General features: G+C 53.2%; 1 protein-coding gene and 1 long non-coding RNA gene across 2 annotated transcripts; both read right to left on the bottom strand.

Moving 5' to 3' along the window:
• Nucleotides 1-281: 281 nt before the first annotated feature.
• On the bottom strand, nt 282-4,600 carry LOC146751488 (uncharacterized). The gene is made up of 2 exons (XR_014941507.1): nt 4,542-4,600; nt 282-424 (listed from the first exon to the last, which is right to left on the bottom strand). It is a non-coding gene; the product is annotated as an uncharacterized LOC146751488 (long non-coding RNA).
• Nucleotides 4,601-5,588: 988 nt separating this feature from the next.
• LOC146751487 (small nuclear ribonucleoprotein Sm D2) lies at nt 5,589-21,308 on the bottom strand. Its single transcript, XM_085534547.1, has 3 exons — nt 21,233-21,308; nt 14,101-14,280; nt 5,589-5,791 (listed from the first exon to the last, which is right to left on the bottom strand). Coding segments are annotated over exons 1-3 (357 nt in total). The 5' UTR covers nt 21,235-21,308; the 3' UTR covers nt 5,589-5,616.
• Nucleotides 21,309-21,697: the final 389 nt, after the last annotated feature.

Genomic DNA, 21,697 nt, shown 5'->3' with positions numbered 1-21,697 from the left:
TGACTCCCAGTATGAGACTGGGGGGGGTCCCATATAACCCTATATCTCCCATAGGATATAATGGGGTCTGGTGGGGGTCCATATGTTTAAATGGGGGGGGTCCATGTATTTAAATGGGGGGGGTCCATGTATTTAAATGGGGGGGGGGGTCCATGTATTTAAATGGGGGGGGGTTCCCAGTATGAGCTCCTATGGGACTGGGGGGGGGGGGTCCCTTTAAACCCTATCTCTCCCATAGGATATAATGGGGTCTGGTGGGGGGTCCTCTCTCCCATAGGATATAATGGGGTTGGATGGGAGAGTCCATTTACTTCAATGGGGGGGGGGGTCTCCCCTTTATTTGCCGGCGATGAGGGGGTTCCTTAGGACCACGATGACCGAATCCCCCCTTAGGAACATCAAGGGGGGGGGGTCCCATATAACCCTGGGTCTCCCATAGGATATAATGGGGTCTGATGGGGGTCCATATATTTAAATGGGGGGGGGGTCTCCATGTATTTAAATGGGGGGGGGTCTCAAAGAGGGGCTCCTATGGGGTCCCAATATGAGACTGGGGGGGGGGGTCCCATATAACTTGGGTCTCCCATAGGATATAATGGGGTCTGGTGGGGGTCCATATATTTAAATGGGGGGGGGTCCCAAAGAGGGGGGGTCCCTTATAACCCTGGGTCTCCCATAGGATATAATGGGGTCTGGTGGGGGTCTCCATATATTTAAATGGGGGGGGGGTCCATGTATTTAAATGGGGGGGTCTCCATGTATTTAAATGGGGGGGGGGTCCCATTGTACAGGGCTCCCAATATGAGACTGGGGGGGGTCCCATATAACCCTATATCTCCCATAGGATATAATGGGGTCTGGTGGGGGGGGTCCATGTATTTAAATGGGGGGGTCCATATATTTAAATGGGGGGGGGTCACATTGTACAGGGCTCCCAATATGGGACTTGGGGGGGGGGGTCCCTTTAAACCCTGGGTCTCCCATAGGATATAATGGGGTCTGGTGGGGGTCTCCATGTATTTAAATGGGGGGTGGGGGTCCATATATTTAAATGGGGGGGGGTCCATGTATTTAAATGGGGGGGGGGCTCCATGTATTTAAATGGGGGGGGGTCTCAGAGGGGCTCCTATGGGGTCCCAATATGAGACTTGGGGGGGGGGGGGGTCCCATATATCCCTATATCTCCCATAGGATATAATGGGGTCTGGTGGGGGGTCCTCTCTCCCATAGGATATAATGGGGTTGGATGGGAGAGTCCATGTATTTCAATGGAGGGGGGGGGTCTCCCCTTTATTTGCCGGCGATGAGGGGGTTCCTTAGGACCACGATGACCGAATCCCCCCTTAGGAACATCAAGAGGGGGGGGGTCCCATAGAACCCTGGGTCTCCCATAGGATATCATGGGGTCTGGTGGGGGTCCATATATTTAAATGGGGGGGGGGGGTCTCCATGTATTTAAATGGGGGGGGGGTCTCAAAGAGGGGCTCCTATGGGGTCCCAATATGAGACTGGGGGGGGGGTCCCATATAACCCTATATCTCCCATAGGATATAATGGGGTCTGGTGGGGGTCCATATATTTAAATGGGGGGGGGTCCATATATTTAAATGGGGGGTCTCCATGTATTTAAATGGGGGGGGGGTCTCAAAGAGGGGCTCCTATGGGGTCCCAATATGAGACTGGGGGGGGGTCCCATATAACCCTAGGTCTCCCATAGGATATAATGGGGTCTGGTGGGGGGGGGGGGGTCCCAAAGAGGGGGGGTCCCTTATAACTCTGGGTCTCCCATAGGATATAATGGGGTCTGGTGGGGGGGGTCTCCATATATTTAAATGGGGGGGGGGTCTCAAAGAGAATCCTATGGGCTCCCAATGAGACTTGGGGGGGGGGTCCCATATAACCCTATATCTCCCATAGGATATAATGGGGTTGGATGGGGGGTCTCCATGTATTTAAATGGGGGGGGGTCTCAAAGAGGGGCTCCTATGGGGTCCCAATATGAGACTGGGGGGGGGGTCCCTTATAACCCTGGGTCTCCCATAGGATATAATGGGGTCTGGTGGGGGTCCATATATTTAAATGGGGAGGGGGGTCCATATATTTAAATGGGGGGGTCCCATGTATTTAAATGGGGGGGGGTTCCCATGTATGAGCTCCTATGGGACTGGGGGGGGGGGGGTGTTCCTTTAAACCCTATATCTCCCATAGAATATAATGGGGTTGGATGGGGGTCTCCATGTATTTAAGTGGGGGGGGGTCCATATATTTAAATGGGGGGGGGTCCCATTGTACAGGGCTCCCAATATGAGACTTGGGGGGGGGGGGGGTCCCTTTAAACCCTGGCTCTCCCATAGGATAACATGGGGTTGGATGGGAGAGTCCATTTACTTCAATGGAGGGGGGGGGTCTCCCCTTTATTTGCCCGCGATGAGGGGGTTCCTTAGGACCACGATGACCGAATCCCCCCTTAGGAACATCAAGAGGGGGGGGGTCCCATATAACCCTGGGTCTCCCATAGGATATAATGGGGTCTGGTGGGGGTCCATATATTTAAATGGGGGGGGGGGGTCTCCATGTATTTAAATGGGGGGGGGGTCCCATGTATGAGCTCCTATGGGACTGGGGGGGGGGGGGTCCCTTATAACCCTGGGTCTCCCATAGGATATAATGGGGTCTGGTGGGGGTCCATATATTTAAATGGGGGGGGGGGGTCTCCATGTATTTAAATGGGGGGGGGATTCCCAGTATGAGCTCCAATGGGACTGGGGGGGGGGGGGGTCCCTTATAACCCTGGGTCTCCCATAGGATAAAAGGGGGGTTGGATGGGGGGGGATCTATGTATTTAAATGGGGGGGGGTCTCAAAGAGGGGCTCCTATGGTGTCCCAATATGAGACTGGGGGGGGGGGTCCCATATAACCCTATATCTCCCATAGGATATAATGGGGTCTGGTGGGGGTCCATATATTTAAATGGGGGGGGGGTCTCCATGTATTTAAATGGGGGGGGGGGTCCCATGTATGAGCTCCTATGGGACTGGGGGGGGGTCCCATATAACCCTATCTCTCCCATAGGATATAATGGGGTCTGGTGGGGGTCTCCATGTATTTAAATGGGGTGGGGGTCTCAAAGAGGGGCTACTATGGGGTCCCAATATGAGACTGGGGGGGGGGTCCCTTTAAACCCTATATCTCCCATAGGATATAATGGGGTCTGGTGGGGGTCTCCATATATTTAAATGGGGGGGGTCCATGTATTTAAATGGGGGGGGTCCATGTATTTAAATGGGGGGGGGTCCACATGTTTAATGGGGGGGGGTCTCAAAGAGAATCCTATGGGCCTATGGGCTCCCAATGAGACTTGGGGGGGGGGTCCCATATAACCATGGCTCTCCCATAGGATATAATGGGGTCTGGTGGGGGGTCTCCATGTATTTAAGTGGGGGGGGGTCCATATATTTAAATGGGGGGGGTCCCATATATTTAAATGGGTGGGGGGGTCTCAAAGACAATCCTATGGGCTCCCAATGAGACTTGGGGGGGGGGTCCCATATAACCCTATATCTCCCATAGGATATAATGGGGTTGGATGGGGGTCTCCATATATTTAAATGGGGGGGGTCCATGTATTTAAATGGGGGGGGGGTCCATATATTTAAATGGGGGGGGGGGGGTCCCAGTATGAGCTCCTATGGGACTGGGGGGGGGGGGGTCCCATATAACCCTATATCTCCCATAGGATATAATGGGGTCTGGTGGGGGGGTCCATGTATTTAAATGGGGGGGGGGGTCCATATATTTAAATGGGGGGGGGTCCATGTATTTAAATGGGGGGGGGTCCCATTGTACAGGGCTCCCAATATGAGACTGAGGGGGGGTCCCATATAACCCTATATCTCCCATAGGATATAATGGGGTCTGATGGGGGTGGGGTCCCTTTAAATCCTGGCTCTCCCATAGGATATAATGGGGTTGGATGGGAGAGTCCATTTACTTCAATGGAGGGGGGGGGGTCTCCCCTTTATTTGCCCGCGATGAGGGGGTTCCTTAGGACCACGATGACCGAATCCCCCCTTAGGAACATCAAGAGGGGGGGGGTCCCATAGAACCCTGGGTCTCCCATAGGATATAATGGGGTCTGGTGGGGGTCCATATATTTAAATGGGGGGGGGGGGTCTCCATGTATTTAAATGGGGGGGGGGTCCCATGTATGAGCTCCTATGGGACTGGGGGGGGGTCCCATATAACCCTATCTCTCCCATAGGATATAATGGGGTCTGGTGGGGGTCTCCATGTATTTAAATGGGGGGGGGGTCTCAAAGAGGGGCTCCTATGGGGTCCCAATATGAGACTGGGGGGGGGGTCCCATATAACCCTATATCTCCTATAGGATATAATGGGGTCTGGTGGGGGTCCATATATTTAAATGGGGGGGGGGGTCTCAAAGAGGGGGGGTCCCATATAACCCTGGGTCTCCCATAGGATAAAAGGGGGGGGGGGTCCTATTGACTCCCAGTATGAGACTGGGGGGGGTCCCATATAACCTGGGTCTCCCATAGGATATAATGGGGTCTGGTGGGGGTCTCCATGTATTTAAATGGGGGGGGGGGGTGTCCATGTATTTAAATGGGGGGGGTCCCATATATTTAAATGGGGGGGGTCCATGTATTTAAATGGGGGGGGGTCTCCATGTATTTAAATGGGGGGGGGTCCATGTATTTAAATGGGGGGGGGTCCATGTATTTAAATGGGGGGGTCCCATATATTTAAATGGGGGGGGTCCATGTATTTAAATGGGGGGGGGTCCATGTATTTAAATGGGGGGGTCCACATGTTTAATGGGGGGGGGTCTCAAAGAGAATCCTATGGGCCTATGGGCTCCCAATGAGACTTGGGGGGGGGGTCCCATATAACCATGGCTCTCCCATAGGATATAATGGGGTTGGATGGGAGAGTCCATGTATTTCAATGGAGGGGGGGGGTCTCCCCTTTATTTGCCCGCGATGAGGGGGTTCCTTAGGACCACGATGACCGAATCCCCCCTTAGGAACATCAAGAGGGGGGGTCCCATATAACCCTGGGTCTCCCATAGGATATAATGGGGTCTGGTGGGGGGGTCCTCTCTCCCATAGGATATAATGGGGTTGGATGGGGGGGTCTCCATGTATTTAAATGGGGGGGGGTCTCAAAGAGGGGCTCCTATGGGGTCCCAATATGAGACTGGGGGGGGTCCCTTTAAACCCTATATCTCCCATAGGATATAATGGGGTTGGATGGGGGTGTCCATGTATTTAAATGGGGGGGGGTCCCATGTATTTAAATGGGGGGGGGGTTCCCATGTATGAGCTCCTATGGGACTGGGGGGGGGGGTCCCATATAACCCTGGGTCTCCCATAGGATATAATGGGGTCTGGTGGGGGTCTCCATGTATTTAAATGGGGGGGGGGGTTCCATATATTTAAATGGGGGGGGTCCATGTATTTAAATGGGGGGGGTCCCATTGTACAGGGCTCCCAATATGAGACTTGGGGGGGGTCCCTTTAAACCCTGGCTCTCCCATAGGATAACATGGGGTCTGATGGGAGAGTCCATTTACTTCAATGGGGGGGGGTCTCCCCTTTATTTGCCGGCGATGAGGGGGTTCCTTAGGACCACGATGACCGAATCCCCCCTCAGGAACATCTTGGAAATGTAACGATCCTTATTGACGGGTTTGGATTTTTTTTTCCCTTTGCCGCTTTTAGGAACTTCCGTCCACATCTCCTTGACGTTCTCCAACACCATGTTACAGTGCCTGCAAATAACATGGGGAGGGGGCTTCAATATGGGGGGCTATGGGGGGGTTATGGGGGTCTATGGGGTCAGAAGGGGCTTCAATGGGGGGTATGGGGGGGTCTATGGGGTGGGAAGGGGCTTTAATGGGGGGCTATGGGGGTCTATGGGGTCAGAAGGGGCTTCAATGGGGGGCTATGGGGGGGTTATGGGGGTGTATGGGGTCAGAAGGGGCTTTAATGGGGGTTATGGGGGGGTTATGGGGTTATGGGGTCAGAAGGGGCTTTAATGGGGGTTATGGGGGGGTTATGGGGGTCTATGGGGTCAGAAGGGGCTTCAATGGGGGGTATAATGGGGTTATGGGGGGTTATGGGGTCAGAAGGGGCTTTAATGGGGGTTATGGGGGGGTTATGGGGGTCTATGGGGTCAGAAGGGGCTTTAATGGGGGTTATGGGGGGGTTATGGGGGTCTATGGGGTCAGAAGGGGCTTCAATGGGGGGCTATGGGGGGGTTATGGGGGTCTATGGGGTCAGAAGGGGCTTCAATAGGGGCTGTAGGGGCTTATGAGGGGCTTCAATGGGGGTTATGGGGTGGGAAGGGGCTTCAATGGGGGGTTATGGGGGGAAATGGGGGGGTTGAATGGGGGTTATGGGGTGGGAAGGGGCTTCAATGGGGGTTATAGGGGATTCAATGGGGTTATGGGGTCAGAAGGGGTTTCAATAGGGTTTAAATGGGGGGTTGAATGGGGGTTATGGGGTGGGAAGGGGCTTCAATGGGGGGTTATAGGGGGGGTTATGGGGGTTATGGGGGTCTATGGGGTCAGAAGGGGCTTTAATGGGGGTTATGGGGGGGTTGAATGGGGTTATGGGGTTTAATGGGGATTATGGGGTGGGAAGGGGCTTTAATGGGGGTTATGGGGTGGTATAATGGGGTTATGGGGTCAGAAGGGGCTTCAATAGGGGCTATGGGGGCGTATGAGGGGCTTCAATGGGGGTTATGGGGTGGTATAATGGGGTTATGGGGTCAGAACACCATGTTACAGTGCCTGCAAGGAATATGGGGAGGGGGCTTCAATATGGGGAGGGGGCTTCAATATGGGGGTTATAGGGGGGGTTATGGGGTCAGAAGGGGCTTAAATAGGGGCTATAGGGTCAGAAGGGGCTTCAATGGGGGTTATGGGAGGGTTATGGGGTGGGAAGGGGCTTCAATGGGGGTTATGGGGGGTCTATGGGGTGGTATAATGGGGTTATGGGGGATCTATGGGGGGTCTATGGGGTGGGAAGGGGTTTCTAATGGGGGTTATGGGGTGGGAAGGGGCTTCAATGGGGTTATGGGGGGGTTATGGGGAGGGGGCTTCAATATGGGGGTTATGGGGGATTCAATGGGGTTATGGGGGTCTATGGGGTGGGAAGGGGCTTCAATGGGGGTTATAGGGTTGGAAGGGGGCTTAAATGGGGGGTATGGGGGAGTTGAACGGGGTTATGGGGGGGCTATGGAGTGGTACAATGGGGTTATGGGGTGGGAAGGGGCTTTAATGGGGTTATGGGGTCAGAACACCATGTTACAGTGCCTGGAAGTAATATGGGGAGGGGGCTTCAATATGGGGGTTATAGGGGGGTTATGGGGTTATGGGGTCAGAAGGGGCTTTAATGGGGGTTATAGGGTGGGAAGGGGCTTCAATGGGGGGTTATTGGGGGGTTATGGGGTGGTACAATGGGGTTATGGGGTGGGAAGGGGCTTAAATAGGGGCTATAGGGGGGTTGAATGGGGGTTATGGGGGGTTTAATGGGGGTTATGGGGTGGTATAATGGGGTTATGGGGTGGTACAATGGGGTTATGGGGTGGGAAGGGGCTTCAATGGGGGGTTATAGGGGGGTTGAATGGGGGTTATGGGGGGGTTATGGGGTGGGAAGGGGCTTCAATGGGGCTTATAGGGTGGGAAGGGGCTTAAATAGGGGCTATAGGGGGTTGAATGGGGGGCTATAGGGTGGGAAGGGGCTTCAATGGGGTTATGGGGTCAGAACACCATGTTACAGTGCCTGCAATGAATATGGGGAGGGGGCTTCAATATGGGGGTTATAGGGGGGGTTATGGGGTCAGAAGGGGCTTTAATGGGGTTATAGGGGGTTTAATGGGGGGTTTAATGGGGGTTATGGGGTGGTACAATGGGGTTATGGGGTCAGAACACCATGTTACAGTGTCTGCAAGGAATATGGGGAGGGGGCTTCAATATGGGGGTTATAGGGGATTCAATGGGGTTATGGGGTGGGAAGGGGCTTCAATGGGGGTTATGGGGGGGATATGGGGTCAGAACACCATGTTACAGTGCCTGCAAATAACATGGGGAGGGGGCTTCAATGGGGGGCTATGGGGGATTCAATGGGGTTATGGGGGGTCTATGGGGTGGGAAGGGGTTTCTAATGGGGGTTATGGGGTGGGAAGGGGCTTAAATAGGGGCTATAGGGGGGTTAAAAGGGGCTTCAATGGGTGTTATGGGGTCGGAAGGGTCTTCAATAGTGTTTAAATGTGGGGTTTAATGTGTATATGGGGTTTAATAGGGTGTATGAGGAGTATATGGGGTTTAATGGGATGGATATGGGGGCTAAAGGCGGTTGGGGGTAGTTAATGGGGTGTATATGGGGGTATATAGGGTTATAGGGGGGGTATAGGGGGGTATATAGGGGGGTATATGGGGGTATATAGGGGGGTATAGGGGGGTATAGGGGGGTATAGGGGGGTATATAGGGGGGTATATGGGGTTAATGGGGTGGATAGGGGGATATATGGGGTTATAGGAGGGGTATATGGGGGTTAATGGGGGGTGTATGGGGTTTAATAGGGTGTATGAGGAGTATATGGGGGTATATGGGGTTTAATGGGATGGATATAGGGGGCTAATGGGGGTTGGGGGTGGTTATTGGGGTGTATAAGGTGTTATAGGGGGGGTATATGGGGGTATATGGGGGTATATAGGGTTATAGGGGGGGTATAGGGGGGTATATGGGGTTAATGGGGTGGATAGGGGGATATATGGGGTTATAGGAGGGGTATATGGGGGTTAATGGGATGGATATAGGGGGCTAATAGGGTTGGGGGTGGTTAATGGGGTGTATATGGGGGGTTTAATGGGGTTTTACCCCCCCCACATCCCAGACCTGTCGAAGGCTTTGACCCGTCCCTTGAATGGGGGTTATAGGGTGGGAAGGGTCTTCAATGGTGCTTATGGGGTTGGAAGGGGCTTATAGGGTCGGATGGGGCTTTAGTGGGGTTATGGGGTGGGAAGGGGCTTCAATGGGGTTTATGGGGTCGGAAGGGGCTTAAATAGGGGCTATAGGGTGGGAAGGGGATTCAATGGGGTTTATAGGGTTGGAAGGGGCTTCAATGGGGGGGGTTATGGGGGTTATGGGGGGGCTATGGGGTCAGAAGGGGCTTCAATGGGGGGTATGGGGGGGTTATAGGGTGAGAAGGGGCTTCAATGGGGGATATGGGGGGGGTTATAGGGTGAGAAGGGGCTTCAATGGGGGTTATGGGGGGGGTTATAGGGTGAGAAGGGGCTTCAATGGGGGTTATGGGGTGGTATAATGGGGGTTATGGGGGGGTTGAATGGGGTTATGGGGTGGGAAGGGGTTTCAATGGGGGGTTATAGGGGGGCTAATTGGGGGTTATAGGGTGGGAAGGGGCTTCAATGGGGATATGGGGGGTTTCAATGGGGATATGGGGGGTTTCAATGGGGATATGGGGGGTTTCAATGGGGTTATGGGGTCAGAAGGGACTTCAATGGTGATTATAGGGTAGGAAGGGGCTTCAATAGGGGTTATGGGGACAGAAGGGGCTTCAATGGGGGTTATGGGGGGGTTATGGGGGGGGATATGGGGGGTTGAATGGGGGTTATAGGGTCGGAAGGGTCTTCAATAGTGTTCAATAGTGTTTAATAGGGTTTAATAGGGTTTAATGGGGTTTTACCCCCCCCATATCCCAGACCTGTCGAAGGCTTTGACCTGTCCCTTGAATGGGGGTTATAGGGTGGGAAGGGGCTTCAATGGGGGGTTATAGGGTTGGAAGGGACTTCAATGGGGCTTATAGGGTGGGAAGGGGCTTCAATGGGGGTTATAGGGTGGGAAGGGGCTTCAGTGAGGGGTATGGGGGGGTAATGGGGGGCTGAATGGGGGTTATGGGGTTGGAAGGGGCTTCAATGGGGGTTATGGGGGGGTTATGGGGTAGGAAGGGGTTTAAATAGGGGCTATAGGGGGGTTGAATGGGGGTTATGGGGGTTGAATGGGGTTTAAAGGGGGTTATGGGGTGGGAAGGGGCTTCAATGGGGGTTATGGGGTGATATAATGGGGTTATGGTGTGGTACAATGGGGTTATGGGGTTGGAAGGGACTTCAATGGGGGATATGGGGGGTTTCAATGGGGTTGTGGGATTTGAAGGGGCTTCAATGGGGGATATGGGGGGTTATAGGGTGGGAAGGGTCTTCAATGGTGCTTATGGGGTTGGAAGGGGCTTATAGGGTCGGAAGGGGCTTCAGTGGGGTTATGGGGTGGGAAGGGGCTTCAATGGGGTTTATGGGGTCGGAAGGGGCTTAAATAGGGGCTATAGGGTGGGAAGGGGATTCAATGGGGTTTATAGGGTGGGAAGGGGCTTCAATGGGGGGCTATGGGGGGGGTTATGGGGGTTATGGGGGGGCTATGGGGTCAGAAGGGGCTTCAATGGGGGTTATGGGGGGGGTTATAGGGTGAGAAGGGGCTTCAATGGGGGTTATGGGGTGGTACAATGGGGTTATGGGGTGGGTAGGGTCTTCAATAGTGTTCAATAGTGTTTAATGGGGTTTTACCCCCCCCATATCCCAGACCTGTCGAAGGCTTTGACCCGTCCCTTGAATGGGGGTTATAGGGTAGGAAGGGGCTTCAATGGGGGTTATGGGGTGGTTCAATGGGGTTATGGGGGGGTTATGGGGTTATGGGGTGGGAAGGGGCTTCAATGGGGGTTATGCGGGGGCTAGGGGGGTTGAATGGGGGTTATAGGGTAGGAAGGGGCTTCAATGTGGTTATGGGGGAGTTATGGGGTGGGAAGGGGCTTCAATAGGGTTTATAGAGTGGGAAGGGGCTTCAATGGGGGTTATGGGGTGGGAAGGGGCTTCAATGGGGTTTATAGGGTGGGAAGGGGCTTCAATGGGGGTTATGGGGGGGTTATAGGGTGAGAAGGGGCTTCAATGGGGGTTATGGGGTGGTATAATGGGGGTTATGGGGGGGTTGAATGGGGTTATGGGGTGGGAAGGGGTTTCAATGGGGGGTTATAGGGGGGCTAATTGGGGGTTATAGGGTGGGAAGGGGCTTCAATGGGGATATGGGGGGTTTCAATGGGGATATGGGGGGTTTCAATGGGGTTATGGGGTCAGAAGGGACTTCAATGGTGATTATAGGGTAGGAAGGGGCTTCAATAGGGGTTATGGGGACAGAAGGGGCTTCAATGGGGGTTATGGGGGGGTTATGGGGGGGGATATGGGGGGTTGAATGGGGGTTATAGGGTCGGAAGGGTCTTCAATAGTGTTCAATAGTGTTTAATAGGGTTTAATAGGGTTTAATGGGGTTTTACCCCCCCCATATCCCAGACCTGTCGAAGGCTTTGACCCGTCCCTTGAATGGGGGTTATAGGGTGGGAAGGGGCTTCAATGGGGTTTATAGGATTTATAGGGTGGGAAGGGTCTTCAATAGGGTTTGAATGGGGGGGTTGAATGGGGGTTATGGGGTGGGAAGGGGCTTCAATGGGGGTTATAGGGTGGTTAATGGGGGTTATGGGGGTCTATGGGGTCAGAAGGGGCTTAAATAGGGGTTATGGGGTGGTATAATGGGGTTATAGGGTGGGAAGGGGCTTCAATGGGGGTTTATAGGGGGGGTTATGGGGTGGGAAGGGGCTCAAATGGAGGATATGGGGGGGTTGAATGGGGTTTATGGGGGGGTTATGGGGGTTATGGGGTTGGAAGGGGCTTCAATGGGGGTTATAGGGTGGGAATTCAATGGGGTTATGGGGGGGTTATGGGGTCGGAAAGGGCTTCAATGGGGGTTATGGGGGGGAAGGAGTTTCAATGGGGGTTATGGGGTGGTTATGGGGTTGGAAGGGGCTTCAATGGGGCTTATAGGGTTGGAAGGGGCTTAAATAGGGGCTATAGGGGGGTTGAATGGGGGTTATGGGGGATTCAATGGGGTTATGAGGAGGTTATGGGGTTGAATGGGCTTCAATGGGGGCTATGGGGTGGGAAGGGGCTTTAATGGGGGATATGGGGGCTTTCAATGGGGTTATTGGGGGGGTTATGGGGTGGGAAGGGGCTTCAATGGGGTTATGGGGGGGTTGAATGGGGGTTATGGGGTGGGAAGGGGCTTCAATTGGGGTTATAGGGTCGGAAGGGGCTTCAATGGGGGTTATGGGGGTTGAATGGGGGTTATGGGGTGGGAAGGGGCTTCAATGGGGGTTATGGGGTGATATAATGGGGTTATGGGGTGGTATAATGGGGTTATGGGGGGGTTATGGGGTTGGAAGGGGCTTAAATAGGGGTTATGGGGTGGTATAATGGGGTTATGGGGTGGGAAGGGGTTTCAATAGGGTTTAAATGGGGGGTTGAATGGGGGTTATGGGGTGGGAAGGGGCTTCAATGGGGTTATGGGAGGGATATGGGGGGTTGAATGGGGTTTATGGGGTGGTATAATGGGGTTATGGGGTTGGAAGGGGCTTCAATGGGGTTTATGGGGTGGTATAATGGGGTTATAGGGTGGGAAGGGGCTTAAATGGGGGTTTATAGGGTGGGAAGGGGCTTCAATGGGGTTATGGGGCTTCCATGGGGGTTATGGGGTAGGAAGGGTCTTCAATAGGGTTTAATGGTGTTTAATAGGGTTTAATGGGGTTTTAACCCCCCCATATCCCAGACCTGTCGAAGGCTTTGACCCGTCCCTTGAATGGGGGTTATGGGGTGGTACAATGGGGTTATGGGGTGGGAAGGGGCTTCAATAGGGTTTGAATGGGGGTTGAATAGGGGTTATGGGGGGCTGAATGGGGGTTATGGGGGGGTTGAATGGGGTTTAAAGGGGGTTATGGGGTGGGAAGGGGCTTCAATGGGGTTTATAGGGTGGGAATTCAATGGGGTTATGGGGGGGTTATGGGGTGGGAAGGGGCTTCAATGGGGGTTATGGGGTGGTATAATGGGGTTATGGGGTGGGAAGGGGCTTCAATGGGGGTTATGGGGTGGTATAATGGGGTTATGGGGTGGTATAATGGGGTTATGGGGTGGGAAGGGGCTTCAATGGGGGCTATAGGGGGGTTAAAAGGGGCTTCAATGGGGTTTATGGGGTGGGAAGGGGCTTCAATGGGGACTATGGGGGGTTGAATGGGGTTATGGGGTTGAATGGGGGTTATGGGGGGGGCTGAATGGGGTTATGGGGTGGGAAGGGGCTTCAATGGGGGTTATGGGGGGGGTCAGAGTTTTCAATAGGGGTTATGGGGGATTCAATGGGGTTATGGGGGACTTATGGGAGAGTACAATGGGGTTATGGGGTGGGAAGGGGCTTCAATAGGGTTTAATGGGGTTTAATGGGGTTTTAACCCCCCCCTATATCCAGACCTGTCGAAGGCTTTGACCCGTCCCTTGAATGGAGGTTATGGGGTGGGAAGGGGCTTCAATGGGGTTTATAGGATTTATAGGGTGGGAAGGGTCTTCAATAGGGTTTGAATGGGGGGGTTGAATGGGGGTTATGGGGTGGGAAGGGGCTTCAATGGGGATTATAGGGGGGCTGAATGGGGTTATGGGGTAGTATAATGGGGTTATGGGGTCGGAAGGGGCTTCAATGGGGGTTATGGAGGGTTATGGGGTGGGAAGGGTCTTCAATAGGGGTTATAGGGTTGGAAGGGGCTTCAATGGGGGTTATAGGGGGTTATGGGGGGGCTAGGGGGGTTGAATGGGGGTTATGGGGTGGGAAGGGGCTTCAATGGGGGTTATATGGTGGGAAGGGGCTTAAATAGGGGCTATAGGGGGGTTGAATGGGGTTATGGGGGATTCAATGGGGTTATGAGGAGGTTATGGGGTTGAATGGGCTTCAATGGGGGCTTTGGGGTGGGAAGGGGCTTCAATGGGGGGTATGGGGGGGTTGAATGGAAGTTATGGGGTTGGAAGGGGCTTATAGGGTTCGGAAGGGGCTTCAATGGAAGTTATAGGGGGGTTATGGGGTGGTATAATGGGGATATGGGGTTGGAAGGGGCTTCAATAGGGTTTAATGGGGTTTAATAGGGTTTAATGGGGTTTAATGGGGTTTAATGGGGTTTACCCCCCCCCACATCCCAGACCTGTCGAAGGCTTTGACCCGTCCCAGCAGCTTCTTGTTGTTCCTGCAGTTGATCAGAACCTGCGTGTTGTTCTTCACCGACTGCGTCAGCACCGACAGCGGCCCCGTGTTAAACTCCTCCTCCTCCCGCTTCTGCAGCTCCTCGGGGGTCATCTCGCTCTTGGGCTTGTTTAATAGGCTCCTATGGGGGGGTATATGGGGTTATATGGGGGTATATAGGGGTTAATGGGAGTGTATGGGGGGTATATGGGGGTATATGTGGTTATAGAGGGGGTATATGGGGGTATATGGGGGTGTATGGGGGTGTATGGGGGTGTATGGGGGGGTATATGGAGGTATAAGGGATTATAGGAGGGATATATAAGGGTTAATGGGGGGTGGAAATGGGGGAATATGGGGTTTAATGGGGTGATATGGAGTTATAGGGGGGGTATATGGGGTGTATATGGGGTTAATGGGGGGGTATATGGGGGTATAGGGGGGGTATATGGGGGTATATGGTGTTATAGGGGGGGGTATATGGGGGTTAATGGGGGGCATATGGGGTTATAGGGGGTAGATGGGGGTTAATGGGGGTATATGGGGGTATATAGGGTTATAAGGGGGGTTAATGGGGGTATATGGGGGTATATAGGGTTATAGGGGGGTTAATGGGGGTATATGGGGTTAATGGGAGGTTCTGCAGCTCCTCGGGGGTCATCTCGCTCTTGGGCTTGTTTAATAGGCTCCTATGGGGGGATATATGGGGTTATATGGGGTATATGGGGTGGATATGGGGTATAGGGGGGGTATATGGGGGTATATGGGGTGTATATGGGGTTATAGGGGGGGTATATGGGGCTTAATGGGGGTGGATGGGGTGTATATGGGGTTATAGGGGGGGTATATGGGGGTTAATGGGGGTATATGGGGGGTATATGGGGGTTAATGGGGTGGATATGGGGTTATAGGGGGGGTATATGGGGGTATATGGGGGTGTAAGAGGTTATAGGAGGGGTATTTGGGGTTATAGGGGGGGTATATGGGGTTATAGGGGGGGTATATGGGGGGTATATGGGGTTATAGGGGGGTTATAGGGGGGTATATAGGGTTATAAGGGGGGTATATGGGGGTGTATGGGGTTATATGGGGGGTATATGGGGGGTATATGGGGTTATATGGGGGGTATATGGGGGGTATATGGGGTTATATGGGGGGTGTATGGGATGTATATAGGGTTATAGTGGGGGTATATGGGGGGCTAATGAGGGTTGGGGGTGGTTAATGGGGTGTATAAGGTGTTATGGGGGGGTATATGGGGTTAATGGGGGATATATGGGGGTGTATGGGGTGGATAGGGGGTGTATATGGGGGTTGGGGGTGGTTAATGGGGTGTATATGGAGGTATATAGGGTTATGGGGGGGGGTATATGGGGGTGTATGGGGATTAATGGGGGATATATGGGGGGTATATGGGGGTTTATGGGGGTGTATGGGGTTATAGGGGGGTGTATGGGGGTATATGGGGTTAATGGGGGGTATATGTGGTTATAGAGGGGGTATATGGGGGTATATGGGGGTATATGGGGTTATAGGGGGGGTATATGGGGGTTAATGGGAGGTTCTGCAGCTCCTCGGGGGTCATCTCGCTCTTGGGCTTGTTTAATAGGCTCCTATGGGGGGTATGGGGTGGATATGGGGTTATAGGGGGGGAATAGGGTTATAAGGGGGGTTAATGGGGCTATAGGGGGGGTATATGGGGGTATATAGGGTTATAAGGGGGGTTAATGGGGGTATATGGGGGTTAATGGGGTTATAGGGGGGGTATATGGGGTATATGGGGTTAATGGGAGGTTCTGCAGCTCCTCGGGGGTCATCTCGCTCTTGGGCTTGTTTAATAGGCTCCTATGGGGCAGGATATGGGGTATATGGGGTTATGTGGGGTTATGGGGGGGTATATGGGGGGCTAATGGGGGTTGGGGGTGGTTAATGGGGTTATATGGGGTGGAAATGGGGGGTATATGGGGTGTATGGGGTGTATATGGGGGTATATGGGGGTATATGGGGTTATAGGGGGGGTATATGGGGTGTATATGGGGTATATGGGGGTATATAGGGGTTAATGGGGGTGGATATGGGGTGTATATGGGGTTATAGGGGGGGTATATGGGGTTATTGGGGGAGTAAATAGGGTTATAAGGGGTGTATATGGGGGTATATGGGGTGGTTATGGGGTTATAGGGGGGGTATATGGGGGTTAATGGGGGTATATGGGGTTATAGGGGGGGATATATGGGGGTATATAGGGGTTAATGGGGTGTATATGGGGTATAGGGGGGGTATATGGGGTGTATATGGGGTTATAGGGGGGGTATATGGGGGGTATATGGGGCTTAATGGGGTTATAGGGGGGTATATGGGGGGGTATATGGGGTGTATATGGGGGTTAATGAGGGGTATATGGGGGTTAATGGGAGGTTCTGCAGCTCCTCGGGGGTCATCTCGCTCTTGGGTTTGTTTAATAGGCTCCTATGGGGGGTTATATGGGGTATATGGGGTATATGGGGTGGATATGGGGTATAGGGGGGGTATATGGGGGTATATGGGGTGTATATGGGGTTATAGGGGGGGTATATGGGGCTTAATGGGGGTGGATGGGGTGTATATGGGGTTATAGGGGGGGTATATGGGGGTTAATGGGGGTATATGGGGGGTATATGGGGGTTAATGGGGTGGATATGGGGTTATAGGGGGGGTATATGGGGGTATATGGGGGTGTAAGAGGTTATAGGAGGGGTATTTGGGGTTATAGGGGGGGTATATAGGGTTATAGGGGGGGTATATGGGGGGTATATGGGGTTATAGGGGGGTTATAGGGGGGTATATAGGGTTATAAGGGGGGTATATGGGGGTGTATGGGGTTATATGGGGGGTATATGGGGGTATATGGGGTTATATGGGGGTTAATGGGGTGGATATGGGGTTATAGGGGGGGTATATGGGGGCTAATGGGGGTATATGGGGGGTATATGGGGGTTAATGGGGTGTGTATGGGGTTATAGGGGGGTTATAGGGGGGTATGTGGGGGTTAATGGGGTGGATATGGTGTTATGGGGGGGTATATGGGGGTTAATGGGAGGTTCTGCAGCTCCTCGGGGGTCATCTCGCTCTTGGGCTTGTTTAATAGGCTCCTATGGGGCAGGATATGGGGTGGATATAGGGTTACATGGGGGTAAATGGGGCTATAGGGGGGTATATGGGGGTATATGAGGTTATAGAGGTGGATATGAGGGGAATATGGGGGTATATGGGGGGATATGGGGTGTATGGGGTTGTAGAGAGGATATATGGGGGTTAATGAGGGGCTAATAGGGGTTGGGGGTGGTTAATGGGGTGTATAAGGTGTTATAGGGGGGGTATATGGGGGTATATGGGGTGTATATGGGGTTATGGGGGGGGTATATGGGGGTTAATGGGGTGGATGGGGGGGTATATGGGGGTTAAAGGGGTGGATATGGGGGTGTATGGGGTTATAGAGGGGGTGTATGGGGGTATATGGGGTTATAGGGGGGGTATATGGGGGTGTATGGGGGTTAATGGGGGTGTATGGGGTGTATATGGGGTATATGGGGGTATATGGGGGATATATGGGGGTTAATGGGGTGGAAATGGGGGGTATATGGGGGTATATAGGGTTATAGGGGGGTTAATGAGGGGTATATGGGGGTTAATGGGAGGTTCTGCAGCTCCTCGGGGGTCATCTCGCTCTTGGGTTTGTTTAATAGGCTCCTATGGGGGATTATATGGGGTTATAGGGGGGGTATATGGGGGTATATTGGGTTAATGGGGTGTGTATGGGGTTATAGGGGGGTTATAGGGGGGTATATGGGGGTTAATGGGAGGTTCTGCAGCTCCTTGGGGGTCATCTCACTCTTGGGCTTGTTTAATAGGCTCCTATGGGGCAGGATATGGGGTTATATGGGGCTATAGGGGGGGTGTATGGGGGGTATATGGGCCCCGTGTTAAACTCCTCCTCCTCCCGCTTCTGCAGCTCCTCGGGGGTCATCTCGCTCTTGGGCTTGTTTAATAGGCTCCTATGGGGGGTTATATGGGGTTATATGGGGGTATATGGGGTTAATGAGGGGTATATGGGGTTATATGGGTGGTGTATGGGATGTATATAGGGTTACAGGGGGGGTATATGGGGGTATATGTGGTCATAGAGTGGGTTATGGGGGTTAATGGGGGTGTATGGGGTGGATATAAGGGGTATATAGGGTTACATGGGGGTAAATGGGGCTATAGGGGGGTATATGGGGTTATGGGGGGGGTATATGGGGGTATATGGGGGTATATGGGGTTATATGGGGGGGGTATATGGGGGTATATGGGGGTATATGGGGTTATATGGGGGGTATATGGGGTTATATGGGGGGTGTATGGGATGTATATAGGGTTATAGTGGGGGTATATGGGGGGCTAATGAGGGTTGGGGGTGGTTAATGGGGTGTATAAGGTGTTATGGGGGGGTATATGGGGTTAATGGGGGATATATGGGGGTGTATGGGGTGGATAGGGGGTGTATATGGGGGTTGGGGGTGGTTACTGGGGTGTATATGGAGGTATATAGGGTTATGGGGGGGGGTATATGGGGGTGTATGGGGATTAATGGGGGATATATGGGGGGTATATGGGGGTTTATGGGGGTGTATGGGGTTATAGGGGGGTGTATGGGGGTATATGGGGTTAATGGGGGGTATATGTGGTTATAGAGGGGGTATATGGGGGTATATGGGGGTATAGGGGGGTATATGGGGGTTAATGGGAGGTTCTGCAGCTCCTCGGGGGTCATCTCGCTCTTGGGCTTGTTTAATAGGCTCCTATGGGGGGTATGGGGTGGATATGGGGTTATAGGGGGGGAATAGGGTTATAAGGGGGGTTAATGGGGCTATAGGGGGGGTATATGGGGGTATATAGGGTTATAAGGGGGGTTAATGGGGGTATATGGGGGTTAATGGGGTTATAGGGGGGGTATATGGGGTATATGGGGTTAATGGGAGGTTCTGCAGCTCCTCGGGGGTCATCTCGCTCTTGGGCTTGTTTAATAGGCTCCTATGGGGCAGGATATGGGGTATATGGGGTTATATGGGGGTATATGGGGTGTATATGGGGGTATATGTGGTTATAGAGGGGGTATATGTGGTTTAATGGGGAGTATATGGGGGTTAATGGGGGTGTATGGGGGTATAGGGGGGTATATGTGGTTATAGAGGGTGTATATGGGGTTTAATGGGGGTGTATGGGGGTATATGGGGGGTATATGGGGTTATACAGGTGGTGTATGGGGGGTATATGGGGTGGTTATGGGGTTATAGGGGGGGTATATGGGGGTTAATGGGGGTATATGGGGTTATAGGGGGGATATATGGGGGTACATAGGGGTTAATGGGGTGTATATGGGGTATAGGGGGGGTATAAGGGGGACAATGGGGGTGTATGGGGTGGATATAAGGGGTATATGGGGTTATAGGGGGGGTATATGGGGGGTGTATGGGGCTTAATGGGGTTATAGGGGGTATATGGGGGGTGTATGGGATGTATATAGGGTTATGGGGGGGTATATGGGGTTACAGGGAGGTTATATGGGGGTATATGGTGATATATGGGGGGTATATGGGGTTATAGGGGGGTTAATGGGGGTATATGGGGGTTAATGGGAGGTTCTGCAGCTCCTCGGGGGTCATCTCGCTCTTGGGTTTGTTTAATAGGCTCCTATGGGGGGTTATATGGGGTATATGGGGTTAATGGGGTTATAGGGGGGAGATATGGGGGTATATGGGGTTATAAGGGGGGGTATATGGAGGTATATGGGATTATAGAAGGGATATATGGGGGTTAATGGGGGTGTATGGGGGTATATAGGGGTTAATGGGGGTATATGGGGTTATAGGGGGGGTACATGGGGTTATACAGGTGGTATATGGGGGTATATAGGGGTATATGGGGGTATAGGGGGGGTATATGGGGGTGTATGGGGGTTAATGGGGTGGATATGGGGTTATAGGGGGAATATATGGGGTTATATGGGGTTATAAGGGGGGTTTATGGGGGTATATGGGGTGTATATTGGGGTATATGGGGTTATAGGGGTGGATATGAGGGGTATATGGGGGTTTATGGGGTGTATATAGGGGGTGTATGGGGGGTATATGGGTTTGGAGGGAGTATATGGGGGTTAATGGGGTGGATATGAGGGGTATATGGAGGTATATGGGGTTATAGGGGGGGTATATGGGGGTATATAGGGTTATAAGGGGGGTTAATGGGGGTGTATGGGGTTAATGGGAGGTTCTGCAGCTCCTCGGGGGTCATCTCGCTCTTGGGCTTGTTTAATAGGCTCCTATGGGGCAGGATATGGGGTTATATGGGGTATATGGGGTGGATATGGGGTATAGGGGGAGTATATGGGGGTATATGGGGTGTATATGGGGTTATAGGGGGGGTATATGGGGGGTATATGGGGGTTAATGGGGTGGATATGGGGTTATAGGGGGGGTATATGGGGGTTAATGGGGGTATATGGGGGGTATATGGGGGTTAATGGGGTGGATATGGGGTTATAGGGGGGGTATATGGGGGTATATGGGGGTGTAAGAGGTTATAGGAGGGGTATTTGGGGTTATAGGGGGGGTATATGGGGTTATAGGGGGGGTATATGGGGGGTATATGGGGTTATAGGGGGGTTATAGGGGGGTATATAGGGTTATAAGGGGGGTATATGGGGGTGTATGGGGTTATATGGGGGGTATATGGGGTTATATGGGGGTTAATGGGGTGGATATGGGGTTATAGGGGGGGTATATGGGGGCTAATGGGGGTATATGGGGGGTATATGGGGGTTAATGGGGTGTGTATGGGGTTATAGGGGGGTTATAGGGGGGTATGTGGGGGTTAATGGGGTGGATATGGTGTTATGGGGGGGTATATGGGGGTTAATGGGGTGTATATGGGGCTATATGGGGGTATATGGGGTTGGGTGGGGGGCACCTCCATCTCTATAGTCCTCCAAACCCCCCCAGTCCTCCAACTGGGTCCTCCAGCCCCCCAGTCCTCCAGTCCTCCAACTCTATGATCCCCCCGTTCCCCCCCATTACATGGCGGCTCCGTTCGGCTCCGCTCCTTCTCCTCTCACGCGCTCCTCTCTTTCTCTTCCCACTCACTTCCGCTTCCGGGTCACTCCTACCTAACGCTCAAAGGTCACAACTTCCGGCTCAGTGCGCGGGAAGGACATAAAGGGGGCGTGGCTTAGACCGGAAGTGGGCGTGGCTTAGCCCGGAAGTGGGCGTGGCTTAAGGGAGGCCACGGAGGCAGACGTGGGGAGGGGGGGGACCGGAAACGGAAGCGGATATTATGGGATGGAAACAGCCGTGGGAGGGGGAGCTACTTCCGGTGTGGGGAGGGGGAAGGGGCCGGAAATGAGGGGGGGAGGGGCCGGAAATGGAGGTGGGAGTATTATGGGATGGAAGGGGCGGGGCTTAAGGGAGAGTAGGCGGGGCTAAGGGAGGAGCGGAGGGGGCGTGGCTATGGGGAGGGTGGAGGCTTCCCATTGGCTGGATGCC

The sequence above is a fragment of the Coturnix japonica genome, unplaced genomic scaffold (assembly GCF_054131305.1).
Source record: "Coturnix japonica strain WE unplaced genomic scaffold, WE-NBRP24 Scf085, whole genome shotgun sequence".
Lineage (NCBI taxonomy): Eukaryota > Metazoa > Chordata > Aves > Galliformes > Phasianidae > Coturnix > Coturnix japonica.
This window is presented reverse-complemented; position numbering and strand designations above follow the sequence as displayed.